This window comes from Periplaneta americana, chromosome 1, assembly GCF_040183065.1.
Source record: "Periplaneta americana isolate PAMFEO1 chromosome 1, P.americana_PAMFEO1_priV1, whole genome shotgun sequence".
NCBI lineage: Eukaryota > Metazoa > Arthropoda > Insecta > Blattodea > Blattidae > Periplaneta > Periplaneta americana.
In genome coordinates, this window is record NC_091117.1 from 55173399 (window position 1) to 55193946 (window position 20548).

Sequence of the window (20548 nt, forward strand, 5' to 3'; positions counted from 1 at the left end):
CCAAGTGCTTTTGTAAAAGACGAGTTTTTCCCTGAACCAAAAATACAAAAATGCTTTAGTAAAATAAGAGTACCGGTACCGGTATTTCCCCTGGAAAGTGCTTTCGTATAGATGAATAGGCCTAATGCCTTGGGTTATTCATTTTTTTAGTGTTACCATGCATTTTTTTACATTATGAAATACTGGTATATATCAGTACCAGTACCTACCCATTTTTGGCAAAAATTCTTCATTATGTTATACCGGTATCTGACTCATACTATTTCGTAACCATTAGCCTTTGTTCTCTTCTGTGATTGATCCAACTCTGTATGGTAAAATTTGTAAATGTGTAACATTATAAAAAACATTTACACTGAAAAGCAAATATTTTTACAAATTTTATTGTCTCTAATAATGAAACATGGAAGCTTATAATTTCACTAATCTAAGACTTCATAAAGCTGTACACACAATTTAAGAACTTAATAATTAACATTTTGAGGAAGATACTATCAATTATACATTCTGAAAATGTCTACATTTGACACTTTGATCTCAGTCTGTGTTCTACATTGTCTCTTCAATTGAAACAATTTGGAAATATTTTTATTATGTTCAGATCGTTTATTCATAAATATTTTCAACAGGACTTTCTTGGTTTCAATGTCATCAAGATGTTAAGGCAGTGCATCTATGAAAATATGAAAATCTGCAATTTTTATCAGATCAACTTGAAATTTTGACCGTATCACGTACCAAATTTCAAGTTTCTAGGTCAAACCGTTTTTGAGATATTAAATATTTTTTATTGTAATTTTATCGCTTTTTGATATGGAATTAAAATGCTCCTCGTACCAAACAATTTGGAGTATCTAACTCAAAAGTTGTATTTGGTCTTAAAAAAATATATATATGATGTGCAGATTTTGAGTAGCCTAATTTCAATTATTTTATGAGAAAAAAATATTTTACATGATTGTTATTTATTTTTTAATCTTACAAATATGAAATGGAGAAAATATATTTTAATCACAAAATAACAATTAAATATTTAAAAAAAAGAACAGCAGATCACTTTTTAATAAATTATATCTGAAGCTTTCCTGAAAATTTCAAGTACCGGTACATTGGTTAAAAAAAAACTGTGGCAAGTGGAGCACTTTTAAAATTGAAAAATGATGAAAAGAAATATATTATGAGATAATTTGCATATAAAATTTAAGTATTGGTATGCATAATACAATTATACCTCAATCCAGCTGACTTAAATCTTCCCAGTATCATATGTGGAGCCCTCTGCTGCTTTCTTCTTGCGTTTATAGACAATTTTAGTCAATTTCAGTCTCCTATGGTGGTTTTGAACACAAGTCCAGACAGTGCACTGTGATCTAACCTACCTTGTCCCTGATAGTACCACAAATATTTTGTACTGAGGCACTTAACTTATATTGAATTCATTTGTCCCTAATGTGGCAGAAATTTGATTATAAAATTATATGATTGAGTCAATTAAAACTGTTTCATTTCGAACAAAAAGTATAATAGGTAAAAAATATAAATTAAGTTTTTTACGAAAGCAAATACTGTATATATGATCACAAATTTGCTACATTTGTGTAACTTTCATTGTTCGATTATACTTTGAGTGGCATAACATCGATTGTGTATGTGCATACACATACATGTAGTCTGCGAATATAATCCACGGTGCTGGTCAGGCTTTGATTGTCTACTTGTGCTGGTTGTATGTATGACCTGTGGGTGGCTGTAGTTTACTCTTGAAGGGCTAACTTCCAAGCAGTGATATGCAGTGGATTTGAAACTCATCATTGAACTTGTAAGTGTACACAATCCAGAAGGGATGATACCTTAGAATTGTGAAGGCTTTGGCTTTAAACAGAATTATCTGCATAGCCACAAGGAGCATTTTGCAATGCTTCACATTTACATTTCTGTCAATTAAAATATAAATTAGACATATTTTAGTAAAATTAAGGAACATATTTGCAAAATTAAATCCATAATGCTTGGATTTTCTAAAACAAAGACGAAAAAGTTATATTTTTCAAGGCATATCAATACTTGCTGCCCTTAAACGGTCAACACAGTCTAGTATATACAGTCACGAAACTTGAGTTTTGAGGGTGCTAGGAACAATAGACTGTGCCGGTACTATTTCGCATTGTCTGTAATGAGGCGATACTAGCGATCCTAGTTGTTAGCAACTATCTATGGATGCATATTTACTACGTATTGAGCTTCGTGACTGTATATACTAGACTGTGCGGTCAAGTCAACCAGTACACGGATATTTAAACCATCACATGACCCGTTTAAAACACAAAACATTAAAATAGAATAATTTAAATCTCAAATTTATAAAAATAACAAAAATAAAACATTTATAATTTCAAGATTTTTGGCCAATTTTCACAGATGCATTTCCTTAGGAATCTGTCTCTTTTGTTCTTACGTTGGATCATACTGATATTACATAATAGTTCTTGAAGAACAGTAATGCCTGTTTTAGGCTACACTTCTTCTCAACGTAAAACTTGTCTTAACTTGTTTTTGTGGGGACTAATTTGTTAAAAAAATACATTTTAAAGTAAAAAATGTCAGCATTGTAGTTGTTATACACCAGAGTGCTCACGAATCCAATTGCGAAGCGTGTAAACGTTGGCATAGACAGTCGGATTTCCAGCAAGCTCACAGCTTTTACCCCATGAGACAATACCGATTTGATATCCGTCACAGAGTATGGCACCTCCTGAATCTCCGTGACAACTGCTTCTTCGAGCTCGTCCAGCACAGAACATGTCTTCAGTAATCTCTCTAAAATTATACAGCCATTTACATTCCCATTGTGGCATTATTGGCACCTCCACTTTCTGCAGTATTCTTGGCGCAGTACCACCTTCTGTCGTGGTACCCCATCCTGAGACCACAGCAATTTTTCCTGGCACTAAAGGGTGGCTGTTCAGTGCAATGGGCTTTATTGTAGGTCCAAATTCAAATGGCTTTAAAACCTGCAACAAATATTATATAATATAATAATACATTTATTTATTCTGGTGGTGTTAAGACCATCAGACCTTCTAATATATAATATCGTCACCTGAATGCAAGAACTAGGTAACTCGAAATTTGCGGTTTTTAGTTATCTCTGTCATAGCATAGCAAAAATCGCACAGAATGTAATGCAAGAACTAGGTAACTGATCGAATGATACCAGCGACATATATTTTCCAATGTAACAAATAGGTAAAAGAAAACGAGACATATTCCTTAGTGCAATAAATAAGTAAATAGGCAATATCTCAAAGTAAGAAAAACCAAGTTACCTAGTTCTTGCATTCAGGTGACAATATAATATAATATAATATAATATAATATAATATAATATAATATAATATAATATAATATGATATGATATGATATGATATGATATGATATGATATGATATGTGATGTGATGTGATGTGATGTGATGTGATGTGATGTGACGTGACGTGACGTGACGTGACGTGACGTGACGTGACGTGACGTGACGTGACGTGACGTGACGTGACGTGACATAATATAAGCTTATAATATAATGTAATATAATATAATATAATATAATATAATATAATATAATATAATATAATATACATTTTAATTATCATAGGTTATCCAAAAGTCTCAATAGCTTATCACATACAGGGATAGGACTTTACAACAAACTCCCTGTTGAAACTAAAGCCCTTAACTATTCTAGATTTAAAAAGTTAGTGAAATATATTTTACTTTTCCACACGCCTTTTACTGCCAATGAGTATCTTAGTTTAGCACTCCAAATTTAACATCAGTAGTTAGTATCTCCCTTTTGTGTTTACTGCTCTTTTTTTCTGTTTGATTCATGTCTGGGGTGAGACTGCCCAAGAAGATAAGGAAACCAAGAACTTTTGTACAACTAATGGTCTGGAGAAGACTGTGGAGAATTGACTTCATTACAGAATGTGTTGATTGTATATTATTGTAGACATCTTGTATGTCGGAATAACATGTATGTAACCGCATATTTATTATGTATTCACTCTGACGATGCCATGAAATCATTGTATTTCCTAAGGCTAATATCTATCTATCTATCTATCTATCTATCTATCTATCTATCTATCTATCTATCTATCTATCTATCTATCTATCTATCTATCTATCTATCTATCTATCTATCTATCTATCTATCTATCTATCTATCTATCTATCTATCTATCTATCTATCTATCTATCTATCTATCTATCTATCTATCTATCTATAATATAATATAATATAATATAATATAATATAATATAATATAATATAATATAATATAATATAATATAATATAATATAATATAATATAATATAATATAATATAATATAATATAATATAATATAATATAATATAATATAATATAATATAATATAATATAATATAATATAATATAATATAATATAATATAATATAATATAATATAATATAATATAATATAATATACTATAATATAATATAATATAATATAATATAATATAATATACCGGTAATATACAGTGTGATGAGATGCAATGCAATGCAATACAATATGATATGATATGATATATTTATTTCGACACCTCTTATTTAGTAGGCCTAGGCCTAATGGGTCGCCACCACATCTCTGTTACAATACAATATGTCTTGGCTTGGCAAGATATTACACACAGGTGTATATAACAACAACAATAATAATAATAATAATAATAATAATAATAATAATAATACCGTAATAATATTAATTGTCCTTATCAAACAGAAATTGTACAACTTTCAGCCATTTTTATTTGTTCTGGAGACCAGGCTTGGGACCTCGCAGATGTTAGATGTTTGTAGAGTATTGATGAAATATTGATGATAATGGAGAGGGGAAAAAGGATAACCCCACACCTGCTTTGTCCATCACAAATTCCTTCATGACCCAGATGGGGATCGAACCCAGGTCGCCATGTTGGAAGTCAGAGAGACTGGTCACTCAGCTACGGATGAGGTTAATATATAGGTAGTATAATTACACACACCTACGGACGCACACGCGAGCATACACACACTGTGGCTATTTACATTATATTATGTTTCTTAAAGGTTTATTGTTAATGTTTTGTAATTTAATTGTTTTGATTTCAGTTTGAGCCGATTAATTATCTTTCGCGATATATGATACGACATATGATATTTATTGTCAACAACATTAGTATCCGTTATGGTGTGTCTTCACACTTTTTTAAATGTAGGGTAAAGATTGATAATATTGTGATACTAATAATATTATGATAGTTCTTTTTGAGAATTTTTTACAATTTTACTAAGCGAGAGGAAGATCGGTTTTTTGCGTCAACGTAGATTAAGGGAAAGTTCGTGGACAAGTTTCTGCACAAAACCGGTCCTTCTCTCGCTCAGTAAAATATGTAAAAAGTTCTCAAAAAGAACTATCATAATATTATTAACTAGCCGTACCCGTGCGCTCCGCTGCACCCGTTAGAAATAAATATAAAGTAATTACATAATTAAAATAGGACATTTGATCCAGGGAACGTTCGTGTTTGATAGAAGGATAAATCGTTTAATATGTTACTTAATTTAAATTGCATCCAAATAATTAAAATGCGATCATTTTGGTCCAGAGACACTCATTTGGTGCAATGACAATTCCTTTAACATGTTTCTTAATTTTTATTACATGCAACCATAGTTCAATGAAGTTTGACGTCATTTAAATTTAATGTGTATATTTTATTTTACTTGTTATAGGTTTCCATTGAATTATGGTAATAACTTAATTTTAACCCTTGTTTTCTACGTATTCAGTAAATGGCGCTTGGTCCACTATGGTTCTGAACCCTATTATATTATATATATCAGAAGTTACTATAATAACATTATAGCATTATGTCCATCTAGAGAAACTACACTTTCCAATGGTGAAATAATAATTAATTATACAAATCGGTTAATTTAGCTTCTGATATTACTTCATACAAACACAGAAACATTCTCTGTAGGCTATCTTTCATAGCTTTCGATTGTTGCTGTCCAAGGCCCCTTATAGACGAAGTCATTTGTTTTTTAATTCATTACACGGCCTTAGATGGCAGTTATTTTAATTTTAAAACTCATTTATCTCATTAAATATCAGTCCTATTAAAATTTTGTAAAGAATAAAACTTATCGGACATCATTTTTAAAGAAACTTTTGTTCTGTAACATTTTTCACAAAAATCAATAATAAGCGAGATATTTGGATTTATTTAATTCAGGCCCCCTTATAATCCCCCTTTTAAATAATGTATTTTGAATGCCATATAGCCTAAAATCTAAGTTACAACGAACTTAATTTATATTCCAATTTTCATATAAATCGGTTCAGCCATTATCGCGTGAAAAGGTAACAAACATATAGACAGACATACAAACAAAAATTTCAAAAATGCGATTTTCGGTTTCAGGGTGGTTAATTATATATGTTAGGACCAATTATTTTTGGAAAATCGAAAATTACCAGAAAAATTTCGGCTACAGATTTATTATTAGTATAGACATCATAATATTACCAACTTTTACCCTATAGCAAATTTCAGAAAAGATGAAGGCATATTCAATTTATCGAATAAATGTGATTTTCGTAATAACATATTTTCAAAACATAAACATCTTAAATTAAAATTCTGTAAATGAAATATTTATAAGGAAGTGGTGTATTAAAATAAATATTTTTTTTTTACCTTGATTAAACCAATGTCAGAGTTAATCAGTTTCATTGAAAAATCTTTATGAAAAAAACAGCGATCTATTTTGTGTAGTTGGCCTCCTTCATCCTTAGTTGTGGTACCAACACGGACTAGTATTGAACGGGAATCTCTATCCTTACTGCAAAACAGAGAATCATAGCTCAGTTAGTTCATGAAATTACACTACATTTTATACTCGTACTTTATCAAGGGAAACAAAAATTCCAATGGCAGTGACATTAGATGTTATTTATCCTATTTGTATCGAATTCTATTGGAAAGGTTGACTGCTGTTTTTATTCGTATTTGGTGGGTGAAAATTAAAACTAGTGATTCTTTGTCAGTATTATTGTTGATGTACATTGTCATACATATCTGTTGATGGATTTGTGAAGATGTGTTGGCGAAGAATGTTATGTATTGTGTATGTAATTAAAAGCATGGATACCATTTAAGCCTACATCATTAGTTTTTTTATTTTCCAAGAGTTCTTTATTCTATATATTTTTTTCTCTCACTCTTATATGAAACGTAAAGAGAGAGTATTATTATACAATATGGTACTGTCCATTACTCAGGAGAAGACGAGCGGAAAGAATGTGACCTTCTTGACTATCGCTGTAGATTATTATAACATCGCTCAGATAAGCATCCCAGTAGCCAGGTTATTACTCGTGCAGGAAACATGAGTAACAATGCGTATGGAAATTAAGCTAAGTTGAACAGAAGGAGACCTACTGTGCTCCAACCACGAGAAAGTCTTCTCGGAATGAAACGCAGCGGGGTGATGCTGTGAATGAATGTTGATGTCATAAGATGTCATAAGGTCACACACGTGGGTACTCGTTTCTCTATTGGCTAGCTCTCACAGCACAAACAATAACCTTGACACACACATGTTTATACTACCCTAGTTACAAAATTAGATCACTGTTAATCTCCTGGTCTTTTAGAGTGCTATTCATAGACATTTCGCAGCACGCGCTACGAGCGTACTAAGCTAGCCTCGGCTATCCACTGGTTATTAGTACAGAATTCAAATCATATCCTATCGCTAACACTGGTTTATGAATACGAAAAACGCTGATCATCCACCGGAAGCCCGCGCTAAAAATGTCTATGAATACGGCCCTTAATCTCTCCATACATATGCAGGAGAGCGCATGGTTTTTAAACTGACGTTGTAACGATATTATCTATCTACTTCGCTCCAATAGATGACGCAATAGTAAGCACATTCCTTTCACGGTTGATCTCCTGGAGAACAGTAATGTTTCCGTTTACTGCAGTACAAATATTGCATGTGTTGTCGGACGTTATCTGTTCACATCCCTTCCTCCTCAGTCCGCTCTCGTCTTCTCCTGAGTCACCGACAGTAAGTATATTGATTTCAAGATTTTTGCGAAAAACACGCGTTTTTAACATCTTTGATAACGAAGAAGTGATTTTGAACATGCTGTCTTTTTGTCTAAGTAGAGTGATTTCTCCTGAACTATTAAATTTCGTCCATATTCAATAACTACAGATACCAGTGAGTTTATCTTGGAATTATGTAATACAAGAAAATACTGTGCTCCAACCACGAGAAAGTCTCTGACGGATGAGACGAAGCGGGGTAATGCTGTGAATGAATGTTGATGTCATAAGATGTCATAAGGTCACACACGTGGGTACTCGTATCTCTATTGGCTCGCTATCACAGCACAAACGATAACATTGATACACACATGTTTATACTATCCTAGTTACAAAATTAGATCACTGTTAATCTCCTGGTCTTTTAATCTCTCCATACAGGAAATAATAAATGCAGGAGAGCGCATGGTTTTTAAACAGATGTTATAACGATAATATTATCTATCGACTTCGCTCCAATAGACGACGCAATAGTAAGCACATTCCTTTCACGGTTGATCTGGTTGGAGAACAGTATATTATAACGGTTCAGGCGATTTTGGTCTCTCTTTTTTAGGTCACGAATATAAATTATATAAACAAATGAATCGTTCTATTCCTTACTTTCTCAATTTTATTGCGAAAGGACAATTAGGTCGAGTGCACACAGAATCAGACGCGACGTTTTGCTTTGCGACGTGTCTCACAATGCCTCGCGACAGCTTAACACTGCTCGCGACAACTGATCTGCTGGTTGTGTGGGTTTGGAAAACTGGCCTAGACTAGAAAATGGCGTCAATGAATGAGGACTGTCTATATCTATTCTATTGTATTTGGTTATTATTTCCTAAGGACGCCTAATACGCCTAAAAATGTATACAATTGAAAACGTCTTAAAATTAAAACTGTATTACTAATGTAGGCTATTGCACAAACGTAATTTTGTATGCTTATGACTACTTTATGAGCCACAATAATGAACAATTTATTAAATCAATAATGAGTAATAATATAGAGCAGAGAAGTAGACCTACTACAAGTTATTATTATTATTATTATTATTATTATTATTATTATTATTATTATTATTACTCACCTGGTGCCTTCATCTCATTTGCAATTTCCTTCCACATTTTAGAAACCACATTATTGTCGTGATATTGTTCAAAATTGGATTGTACGTAACTTATATTTCCTGTATTAAAACAACTACAGTATTTTATCCGCATTGAGCTCCATTATGATTAATGTTCACTACACAACAATAGTGTCTGTAGAGTAGATAGTGGAAGCAAATACCTTACTAGGCTTATAATAATACCTGACAGCTAGCAGTTCTGCGCGCGAACGACGCTGGTGCTGCCACCTAGGCGGCCGGTGTGGTGATACTCGCGAAACAAGCTGTAATCAACTGCAATGTATATTGTTGCTGGGCTAGTTAATAGTTCTATTAATTAGTGCTGTGTTGAAATGTCAGGGTGTATATGTACTGTTTATAATTGCTACAAAATTACAGCATTACAAATTGCTCCAAATTGTACTTTCGATTTCCGAGGGATCATAAAACGTGAGTCAACAACATTCTTTAGTAGGCTTAATTCCTTCGTCTTATGTTGATAGAAAAATACAAATTAGATTTTTTATTTAGACCTAATAATGAATAAGAGTTGAAATGTATTAGAAATTTTAAGGCTTTATCAAATTAAGTTTTATTGTTGTCCACATGTATTTGCTAATTATTACAAGCATCAGATTACTACCATTTTTATCTTTGCAGTTGTCAGCAATGGGTATATAAAACATTATTGTATAAAGTCATTCTTAATGTCAGAATTAATTTTGTCTCACTAAAGCAAAGAAAAAATACGCAACAATTAATTACGGAAAGTAATACGAAGTGTGCAATATTTCTCATAATATCCAGCTTTGATACAAAATAATAATGTTACATTAAAATACTATTCAACATTTTCTTAAGTGTCTCGTATATTATTCCACATTAGTACTTCACGCTTTAAACAATAATCCGAATCCCATATGTTAAATATTAGTATTTTTGGACGTAATTCCACGCCGCTTCGCTAGATGCTAGGTCTGCGATATTTCGCTCTCACGTCAATGCTGCTAGAGTCCCAAAGCTGTTATTTCCGGCGTGACTCCGCCTCTTTGTTTACGTCTTAGAAAGTGAAGGCTCTATAAAGTCTAGGTAGGTAGTATCATTCGCCATTTTTGTTCTTAAGTTGCCGAGCTACCATACGAGGAATCTATTTGCAACACCGTTAAACATTATCATGTCGTAACTCCTATGATAATAAATCAAACGCAATGTAATTCAGCAAATAATTGAGCGGCAAATAACGTCTTCGTTTGCTTTCTGCGAACGCCAACTAAAGAGCTAAAATGGTGGGCTATTATATTAAGTATTTATCGAGCCTTAAGAAATGAATCAGCGAATCGCAAGACGCACACATTTAAATGTAGCCGACCTGCAACGCGATTGGCTGCCGGAAATTAGAGCGACGGGACTTTTTTTTAGTATACAGCTGTCCGGTATTGTTATAGTAAAATATTTGGTGGAAGCGTTCGATCGTGACGCATGCGTAGTACGCTACAGTCAATCAGACTGTCTGCTCGCTACCACGTTCAAGCAGTCATCCAATGTTGTCTCCTCGTTTCTACTAGCGACTGTCTTGTCGCGTCTGATTCTGTGTCCACCCCATTATAAGAAATCAATGGGAGACAAACACCATCGGACAAAATGTTGCGTCGCATCGCGTCGCGTCTGATTCTGTGTGCACCCGACCTTACTATACAAAGTAGTGTTACAGAAGAAACATAACTTTGGCATAAAGTTTACAGACTTACACATGATAAAGACAATGTGCTGCAGTCAAAACCCAGTCCATGCTAATAATGGAACCACCACAGAAATGTCTAGTTTCTGGGTTACCCTGAAAATACAGAAATATTGAATGTAGAATAAACCATGTCGTTCATCCAGTTCGAGGTATGATTATATTTCAACCTTAGAATTCTCTCTCATTCAGAACTTTACTTACCACAACGATATCACTATTATCATACTCTTCCTCATCGTCAAAACTGAGAATTTTTCCCAAGGAAACCTGTAAAAATATAATGGAATATTGTTTCATAAACATAATTTTATTATTAATAATGCCGCAATAATCTCGAGGGATAAACTGTAAATGTTTAATGAAAACCAAACATTTTACACCATAAACATTTCGAAAATAGTTTGACCATGGTCATTTTCAATTTGAATACCGATACCTTAAATTACTGAAAAAGTAATTGATCCGAGCTCTGAGAACTATGTGTCTTTCATTATTGCAAAATTACCGGTATGAAATTTGAAATATTATGTGATACACTGACTGAAACTAAATTATAAATTTCATTTTTCCTGTAGTATAGCAATTTTGAAGCAATATGAAGAAATATTATCGTAGCTTTTTATCTTTGATTACTTTAATAAAGTTGTAAATTCAAAAACTTATCTTATACTCTTATTACAGAAACAACTTACAAGACAAATAAATTAGGTTAATGTTTATTGAATTTATATTAATAGCATTATAAATGTGTACCTTATAGAAGTCATATAATTATGTACTATTGTGTATAGTATAGTAGGGCCTACATATACAAAGGGAAATAAAAATAATTACCCATTTCGACACCTGAACACTTGAAAGCAGCTATTGTAAAGGTTTTTGAAGAAATTGATTCGGATCAGAAAGAGTATGTTTAAATATCATATCTTCTTCAACGATGTATCAATGAATGCGAAAACCATTGGATAATGGTGTACGAACAATAGAAAATTCTTTCAATAAATTCAGTCCTACCTTTACATGAAAATACCCTCCATCACAGTCCACACACAATTGGCACATTTTGAGTAAATTCTGGGACACTCTTTGGAATTCAGGCATTGTATTCCTAGCTACTATAGCCCGAACATTGTCTTTCAATTACACTAGCCTGCGAATTTCGATTTTGTGTTTGTTGCCTAAACTAATTAATGTGATTTTATATAATGTCGATGTGCTGAATCCGAATTTTCAATCCGTTTGCTTCTATCACGTCAGGTTTGTTTGCAAAATCACTTTAAATGTATTTTATAAATACGTGAATTTCATCACAAACTTTTTCATTTCACTTTTTTATTTCAAATTAAAAAACAGTATTTAAACGACACAACTTGCTGGTTGTTCATACATGTCAGTAGAGTGTTTTTGCTTTGTTTTGTTTTGTTTACTTCACTATTGGATGTATAAATTAGCACAATATATCACACAAAAAATTACACCACTTGCTTCTTAGTTGAGAAGGTCCTCCTGTTCCTCTTTCTTTTATGTTTCTCTTCAGGTATTTCACGCTTTAACATCCAACAATAATCACCAAGCATACTGATGCTCCCGCGTCTCTGGTACCTTCTTTCCAACCCCTGCAGATCCTTGTGAAATCGTTCATCTTACTCTTAGCTGAAAAATCCTAGATTTTCGGCGGAATAATCTAGCTGAGAAAACAGAAAATTTTGATACTCATGTTACAACCAAATTCCTTGTATGCTTCAAGCATGTTAGCCACAATGTTTCGGTAATTAGGATCCTTGTTGCCAAGAAATTTTAAAACAACTTCACAAAACAACATCCATGCTGATATTTCTCCTTTTCATCCATACTGTTTCTAAATGCTGCACAGGACATGTTTTCTTATGTCAGGATCATTAAATATATATCTTCTTTCAGTTTGCTTCAGATAGTACTGGAAATTTCTCACATTGTACTTAAAACAGCCTCCTTATTTATTTAAAGCTTTTACAAGCTGTTTCATTAAGCCAAGCTTGATGTGGAGAGATGGCAGCACAACTTTAGAAGAACTCACAAGGCTTTGGCACACAACATTCTTACAACCGACTTCCAAATTTTGTCGAGGTGGCCAGTCTTTCATAGTCCAGTGATCAACTCGTGCCCTACTATCCCACAGGCAAAGAATGCATGGAAATTTGGTAAAACCAAATTGTTGACCCAGCAACATAGTAAGAACTTTGAAATCATCACAAACTTGCCAGTTGTGTTCCTATAGTCTAGTCGCAATAACAGCAGTTGCAAATTTATGTATGATTTTTTTAGGATCACTGAATAGGCAATGGACACTGAAGAAAAAATGTTTCCGTTATGAAGGAGGAAATCCTTTAAACTTCGCTTGGAAGCATCAATAAACAGTCTCCATTCACTTAGGTCATAGTTTGGAAGTCCAAGTTTTAGCATAAATTCTTTCACATTACTGCAATATACAAGATTATCACCTTCGGAGAAAAAGTATTTAAAACCTATTTCACGTTGTCAGTACCAATAGAATGATGTTTGTTTAAGATTTTCTGGTCGCACAGGGATTGGTGCATTAGGCACAGGTAAAATGGCTGACCGAACAACTGAATACACGATTTGACTTTTATATTTAGAATCGTACGCCTACACATCACACGAACAGAAGTAGCAGTCATTACTATGGTTCGACTGCTCTCTCCAAACCATAGGTACTCCAATAGATAGCAACGGTCTTCTCCAATTGATCAAATGACGAAGATCTTCAGTGCATACTCTACATACTTTGTGTGGTGCCCAAGCTTTACTTTGGTTTCCAAGTTTGATTCCAAATTGTCATGGTATGACTTTTTCACAAAATCTGTAATATTACACCTCTGCTTAGGCAATGTGTATATCCTACATAAGTTATATAACAAAAGTGGTCTGGATTATTTAGACATCCTCGATGCAACATGGTAAATACTTTCTTACTGAACTAAAAACTTTCAACATTCTACTCCACAATAAAGCTTCAAACTGATTTCGTTTCGTTTCCAGATGAAACACAGACTAATGAAATGTGAGAGGAACTACACGAGTTGAGTTCAGTCTCTCACCAAGGAGTGGCTGACATTTCTCTCTTTCACAAATAAAAATAATGACAAGACTGCACGTTATTTCGCCCTAACTTCCTTATGTGCTTGCACTCCCTATCTGCTAAGAAACATCCAGTGTCCTTGGTTTTCAATATAAACACCTTAAAAATATGTTGAATACATTTGGTTTTCATATCCTAACATACTAAACTTACATATGTTAAAGTATTACAGTTTAAATAATTACCCTATAAATTGTCGTAATATATTATAAGAAAATTAAAATAACAAAAAAATGGTACGTGATAGGAACTTTTTGGCTTTGAATTTGATTTCAGCATGCTAATCATATCCTAAAAACATTAAAACTTTGGAGGCAGGAATTTCATCGCAGACTAGTGTTATTAAACTGTATGCGAATTATTACCACACACTTTAGCTTTTAATATTCCCCACTGTTAAAAATCACATAGATTTAAATCAGGCGATCTCGTAGGCCAAAATTCTCTGCTAAGTAGTTATCACTAGAGTCCTGCGTTTGGTTACCTGCAGCCTCCGAGCAATCCGCAATAGTGTAGGTGTGCGTACGAATAATAGCGCGGCGTACACACTTCAGGTCTGCTGTTCAGAGAACATATCAAAACAAAACAAAGCTAGAAGGTTGGAAATGAGTGCTCCAATAGAAGGATTTGGTAGCGAGCACTTCATTATGAAAGAAGAAAACGTATTTTATCAGAAAGAAGGAGACTCGCATAGCAAGTAGCCAATGTAAATAATTTTGTTTTTACTGCGATTTATTTTATTATTGTAATTTATACCATTTATTTGTTCATTTGTATACTTATATATTTATAGGTGTGTACATACATAGGTTGTCTCCAGTTGTAACGTTCATGTGTAAAACAAGTAGGCCTATTCATAATTAATTTAGGTAATCTGGAATTAGAGACGGTAATACATGAAGATAAAACCTACAAACATTTCTAAATGAAGAAAAGTTGAAACAACAGGGCCGAAATATAATTTATTTATTTCAATATTAACTCATTTTTAATTGTGAATATTCAAATTTCAATTATTTTCATAAATTATCATATCATTTACTTCTAAACTCATTTTCACGTTGATGAAATATATCTATTTTTAAAAAGTGCAATTTAAATATTAAGAATTCTGTCAATAGGAGAAAAATAATGAATATTGGCTTTTACTTATTGGGTGAAAAATGTATTGTGAAACAAAAAAAGTAGGCCGATGTATAGATGCGATTTACTTATTGTGAGAATAACTTTCTGTTACCCGTAAGATGGCTCTAAATAAATATTTTATTTATTATTAAATACACGTGACAGTAAGTTATACTGGGTGTTCAGTTCAAAATGTGTCTTGGCTCGCTGTATGCCGTCATGTGGCTAGTTGATGAGCCTAGAGAATTCAATCTTCCTACACTTCCGCAGCTCAGGTGTATAACCTAAGAGGCAGAGAAGATGGCTAGCAAGTACGGCGTTCATTCTGAAGAGTACGTACCGATACGTACGGTAACGCCGGTAGTGGCAGGTTTGTGAACTGTTTGGAAATACGTACTGTCGGGATATGGGGAGAGGGTTAAGACGATTACTTACGTATTTGTTGACATTAACTTCGACGGTCAACATGGACACGGAGCATTTGATTTGTGTTGTGGAATGTTACCATACGCAACCGATGATAACAAATACCCTGCGTACGACTTGCCGGCGCAAAACACAGTTCGAAAGAGGTTATGGTAGCACACAGACCGTACAGACCGCCAACTGTTGCTACGACATTCAAGTTATACCGTACACGTTCTCAAGTTCAGATTGAAGAACGCCTTAAATAATAGGCAACTTCTCTAACATATCAGCTGAAACTCGCTTCAAATCGGTGACCCAACAACAGTGACGTCATGACACACTTTGAAATGAACACCCAGTATTTTGTATTTAGTGCTTTTCTCATTGTTCACTAACCATATAGGCAGACACACGGGTACGCAGATGTAAACACACAAAGCGGGAGGGGAGATGAGTCAGAGCTCTTCATTCCAAGCGAAGCCAGTGTGATTAATGTGCATCTAATTTGTACCCAAAGTAACCTAACGCAGAACTCTAGTTGTCACCGAACACGTCTCTTATTGCAGTCAATGAACTTTCCTTCATTTCGAAATTCCTTGTACACTTTTCGGTGATTTTATGCTTCACGTGAAATTGTAGCAAACCATACAATAGTGTACCACATGATTTCGTAACTACAAAGACTGACGACTTCGAACACGTCGCACTGCAATCAAATAAAATTCATGTGTTAAAAAGTTATGTTTATCAATAAAATGGTTGTTGAAGCAATTTATATGTGTACATGCCTTAGTCAAAAAGGGTAATTTTTAAACGTAGGCCTGATTTCATTTGAATTGCTTTAATGATAGGTTGTGATTGCTTCCATGTGGCACCAGGTGGGAAAGAAATTGACTATTGATGCAGATAGTTGAAATTCAGTGTTAACCCCTTCAGACCTGATGTACATTATAGTGTACATTGTTTCTTTTTTTCTTTTTTGGAATGTCTTCGATACTTTTAAATATTTTGAAAAATTCAGTGTGATAGAAATGGAGAATATTATTTTTGAAACATTTCTATACCTGATTTAAAAATAAAATTTAAAATTTTGGGGTCCCAGGGGTCAAAATTGTCCCCAAATTTTGATTTTCTGTGAAGACTTGATTTGGGAATTTTGGATCCCCAGAATTTTTTATTTATTTATTTATTTTGCTAATAATTGTAACATAAAATACAAATATACAGAAAAAACTTTAACTCGCTCCTGAAAGAGTAGAACTAGTGCTCAGGGGTGGATTCCTAAATTGAAATTAATAAGTATATAATACAATTTGTCTTATGTCTACTATGCAATTAGAATATATAAATTTAAATTTACAATTTTTCAATTTTTATAAAATCCATACATAACTTTTTAATTTAATACTAGAATTACTAGAATGATTATGTGACCAGTTTTTTTCAATATTCTTTTTAAATATAAATTCAGGACTGAAGGGGTTAAACTAATTTTCGCACACTTCATACTTATAATAGTCAATTTTTAATATGCTTGCCTAACGTAAAAATATCTAATTTTATAAATGGTTGTGTAAAGAAGAGTTTTAGAGCATGAACTTCCTACAGATCTGCATGCAGGGCTTCTGTCTACTTATCCACACGCACACGCACACACACACACGCACGCACGCACACACATACATTTACCTACAAACAAGCATCATTACCGTTTAGTTTTTAGGAAGTAATTAATTTATTGTACAAGTACCTGGTGAGGGAAATTATTAATTACAGTGTCTTCTCCACCAACAATAGGTCGGTTTTGTAGAGATGGAAGTTTATGTAATTTAATTCCTGAAACGAAATTAATTTTCAATTTGTGATAATTATTGTATGAGCAAGATTTTCTAAATATAGCCTATTGTTGATTCCATTTCTTACGTAATATTGAAAGTAAAATAATAAAATCAGCAATTATAGCACTCCCAGATATTATATAATGGTTTATACTGTGGATTTAGATATACTTACCGCCTGCTACTGATGTTAATAAAAATTCCGTTTCAAGTGAATACTTTTGTCTGCAGGGTGAATTAAAATAATAAATATCCTTAACTATGCAATAGAGTGGCAAATACCGCAAATATGGTCGAATTTTATTCGCATATACGTTCATATGAAGGGTTCAGAGCCATAGAGGGCCAAGCGCCATTTATTAAAAACGGAGAAAGCAAGGGTTAGAGTTAAGTGAATACCACAGTTTAATCAAGATTGACATATCATTTAGTTTTAATGACGTGTATACTTTATATTACTTGCTATATGTTTCCATTGAATTATGGTAATAACTTCATTTTAACCCTTGTTTTCTACAGTTTTAGTAAATGGCTCTTGGCCCACTACGGTTCTGAACCCTTCATATATTCAGGTAGAACATTTTTTGTAGGCATTAGTTACAGAATGGCTGTACTGTAAATTTTATAATGCTGGTCACAATCCATGAAAAACTGCAGTATAACCAGGGAATGGTGTAGGTTGTATTTTCATATTATTATAGTTATTTGGTACCAATTAAAATTTAAAAAGTAATCTGTTCATTCAATGATGTTGGTAATACTAGTAATTTATTTAAAAAGCTGATGCCTCTAAAACAAACCTTGTTCCCAGACAAATTTTATGTGGTATTTTTAATATATTACGAGTATTTACAATTACACAGATATAGCAGACGTAAAATGATGAACTGCATTCCAAATGTTGTACTAAATCTCACATAGAAGGTGATTTACGAGGATTTACCGTCACTTACGAAGACATTCTGAGCAAAAATGTTATATAAACATTTGTCCTAATCGTAATATTTTCAAAGTTACATAAATTTAAAGTTGTTAGTAAAATACCTTTTTCTTTAGTTTTACGGATAAAAAAATATTATAAATAGAGAATGAACTCTTCAGAAGTGTCATTTCTTCAACTGGCTAGTGTACTGAAGCTAAAGATGTGTTGTTAGTTGCTTTGTACAGATTTTATTTTTAAATTTTTAATTAAAAATGACATCATTCTTACGCAGTTCACACAAAAATTGTTACAATTCATACGACTCTAGGAACTTGATTCTTTACAGTTTAATTATGCATCTTAATGTACAGTCTTAAAGAATTTGCAAGAGTGCCGTCATTTGTAACAATTGTTGTGATAAATACATAAGAAAATGTAATTTTGTTGTTAAAAATCGAAAAAAAAAATTCTTTAGGCCTACGAAGCAACTATGCAATTCACAACGCATTTTTAGCTTCAGAATACTAGGTAATTAAAGAAATGATACTCCTAAATAGTTCATTATTTATCTGTAATATTCGTTTACCCTCAAGAATAATGATATATTACAAACAACTTCAAAATAGTGTAACTCTGAAAATATTAAGATTAGGACAAATGTTTATATGACATTTTTTGCTCAGACTTTCTTCGGAAATAAGCTTCGTAAGGGACGGTATACAGTACGTGAATAAAATGTTTTTACTTGAAAATTAATTCAACGTAACACATCAAGAATGTGTAAAACATTATTATTGCTATTATTATTATTATTATTATTATTATTATTATTATTATTATTATTTTTTATATTAGACTATTTTATTATTATTATTATTATTATTATTATTATTATTATTATTATTATTATTATTATCATCATCATTATCATTATTATTATCCCTAAAGCGGTACTTGACTTTCGTCATTCACCCATATGAAGCAATTTGTGTAGACCAATTTAACGACAGAGTCATTGGCCAGGGTTCAACACAGGAGATTGGGCTACTCTACACTCGTGATGTGATGAGATGAGATGGTGATGGGGATTCGTTGAGATGCCACAGGGGAACCGTAGCTCCCTGAGAAAACCCCTGTGCTACCTGGACCACGGGCTTGCCCAACACAAGTTATAAACTGGGGGTATGCCGGGGATCGAAACCGGGTCGACAGGATTATAAGTCTAGCGCTCTAGCCACTACACCACCGCGGTGGCTATTATTATTATTATTATTATTATTATTATTATTATTATTATTGCTGATACCACCACCACTACCATCTCCTCCTCCATCACCAGCCTACTGTTACATGAATATTGCTTCTAGTTGATGTTTGTGCGAAGTGAAAGTGATAACATGAATATTCGACTTTATTACGTTGTTTTTCATTACATTATAATAATGTATTCAGTTTTAAACTAATCACAGTATGTACTTACCATAACAATGTATGGATAAAACAGAAATAAGAAAAATAAACTGAAACCACATTCTGTAAATTACACACACGCTTCCTCATAACACAATCCAAACCCTAATACAGTGTAATGTGGTTACTCATTTAGTGATAGAAAGTAAGGTGAAAGGTTATCTGAAGTGAACACAAGTCGTTTTATTTTGTTTATTTTTCTCTGACTTTAATTTGCTTTGATAGAGAGCAAAGTAACTGAAATAACCTTTGATAGTATTAAAATGAAGTGAAGTATTCTGAAGAAATTTTAGTATTAAAGGAAAAACTGTAAACTGTAGGTAGAGCTGCATGCTTTCATGACCTTTGTACATACTAGAATGAGATGTTATGCTCTGCATCATTCTTTGACTGGAGTGGACCCCAAGAATGTTCTTGTAGTTTTCCTGCTCATGGTGAATAGGTTTTTCACCATGGTTGTATCTTATAAAAAAGATAATGCTATGACAGTTTCTCGATTGCCCATAACCATAAGACGCAAGTTAGTTGTGGAAATAATATTATTGAACAAGCGTCAAAATTCAAATATTTGGGCATAAATATTACTAGTTTAATTTACATATTATGTAATATAAACGTTAACAAA

The 20548-nt window shown here is 32.8% G+C and overlaps 1 protein-coding gene across 2 annotated transcripts; it reads right to left on the bottom strand.

Annotated features, from left to right (window-relative positions):
- Positions 1–369: 369 nt before the first annotated feature.
- On the bottom strand, positions 370–20049 carry LOC138696063 (trypsin-1-like). Of its 2 annotated transcripts, XM_069820585.1 has the most exons (6): positions 19934–20049; positions 17444–17529; positions 11223–11288; positions 11029–11114; positions 6763–6907; positions 370–3011 (listed from the first exon to the last, which is right to left on the bottom strand). In XM_069820585.1, exons 1-6 carry the CDS (start codon positions 19983–19985, stop codon positions 2616–2618), a joined length of 831 nt encoding a protein of 276 aa, XP_069676686.1. In that variant the 5' UTR covers positions 19986–20049; the 3' UTR covers positions 370–2615. The 2 variants fall into 2 exon arrangements, with proteins under 2 accessions (XP_069676686.1, XP_069676694.1); XM_069820593.1 differs by lacking the exon at positions 17444–17529 and having other exon boundaries at positions 19934–20042.
- Between the last annotated feature and the right edge of the window lie 499 nt (positions 20050–20548).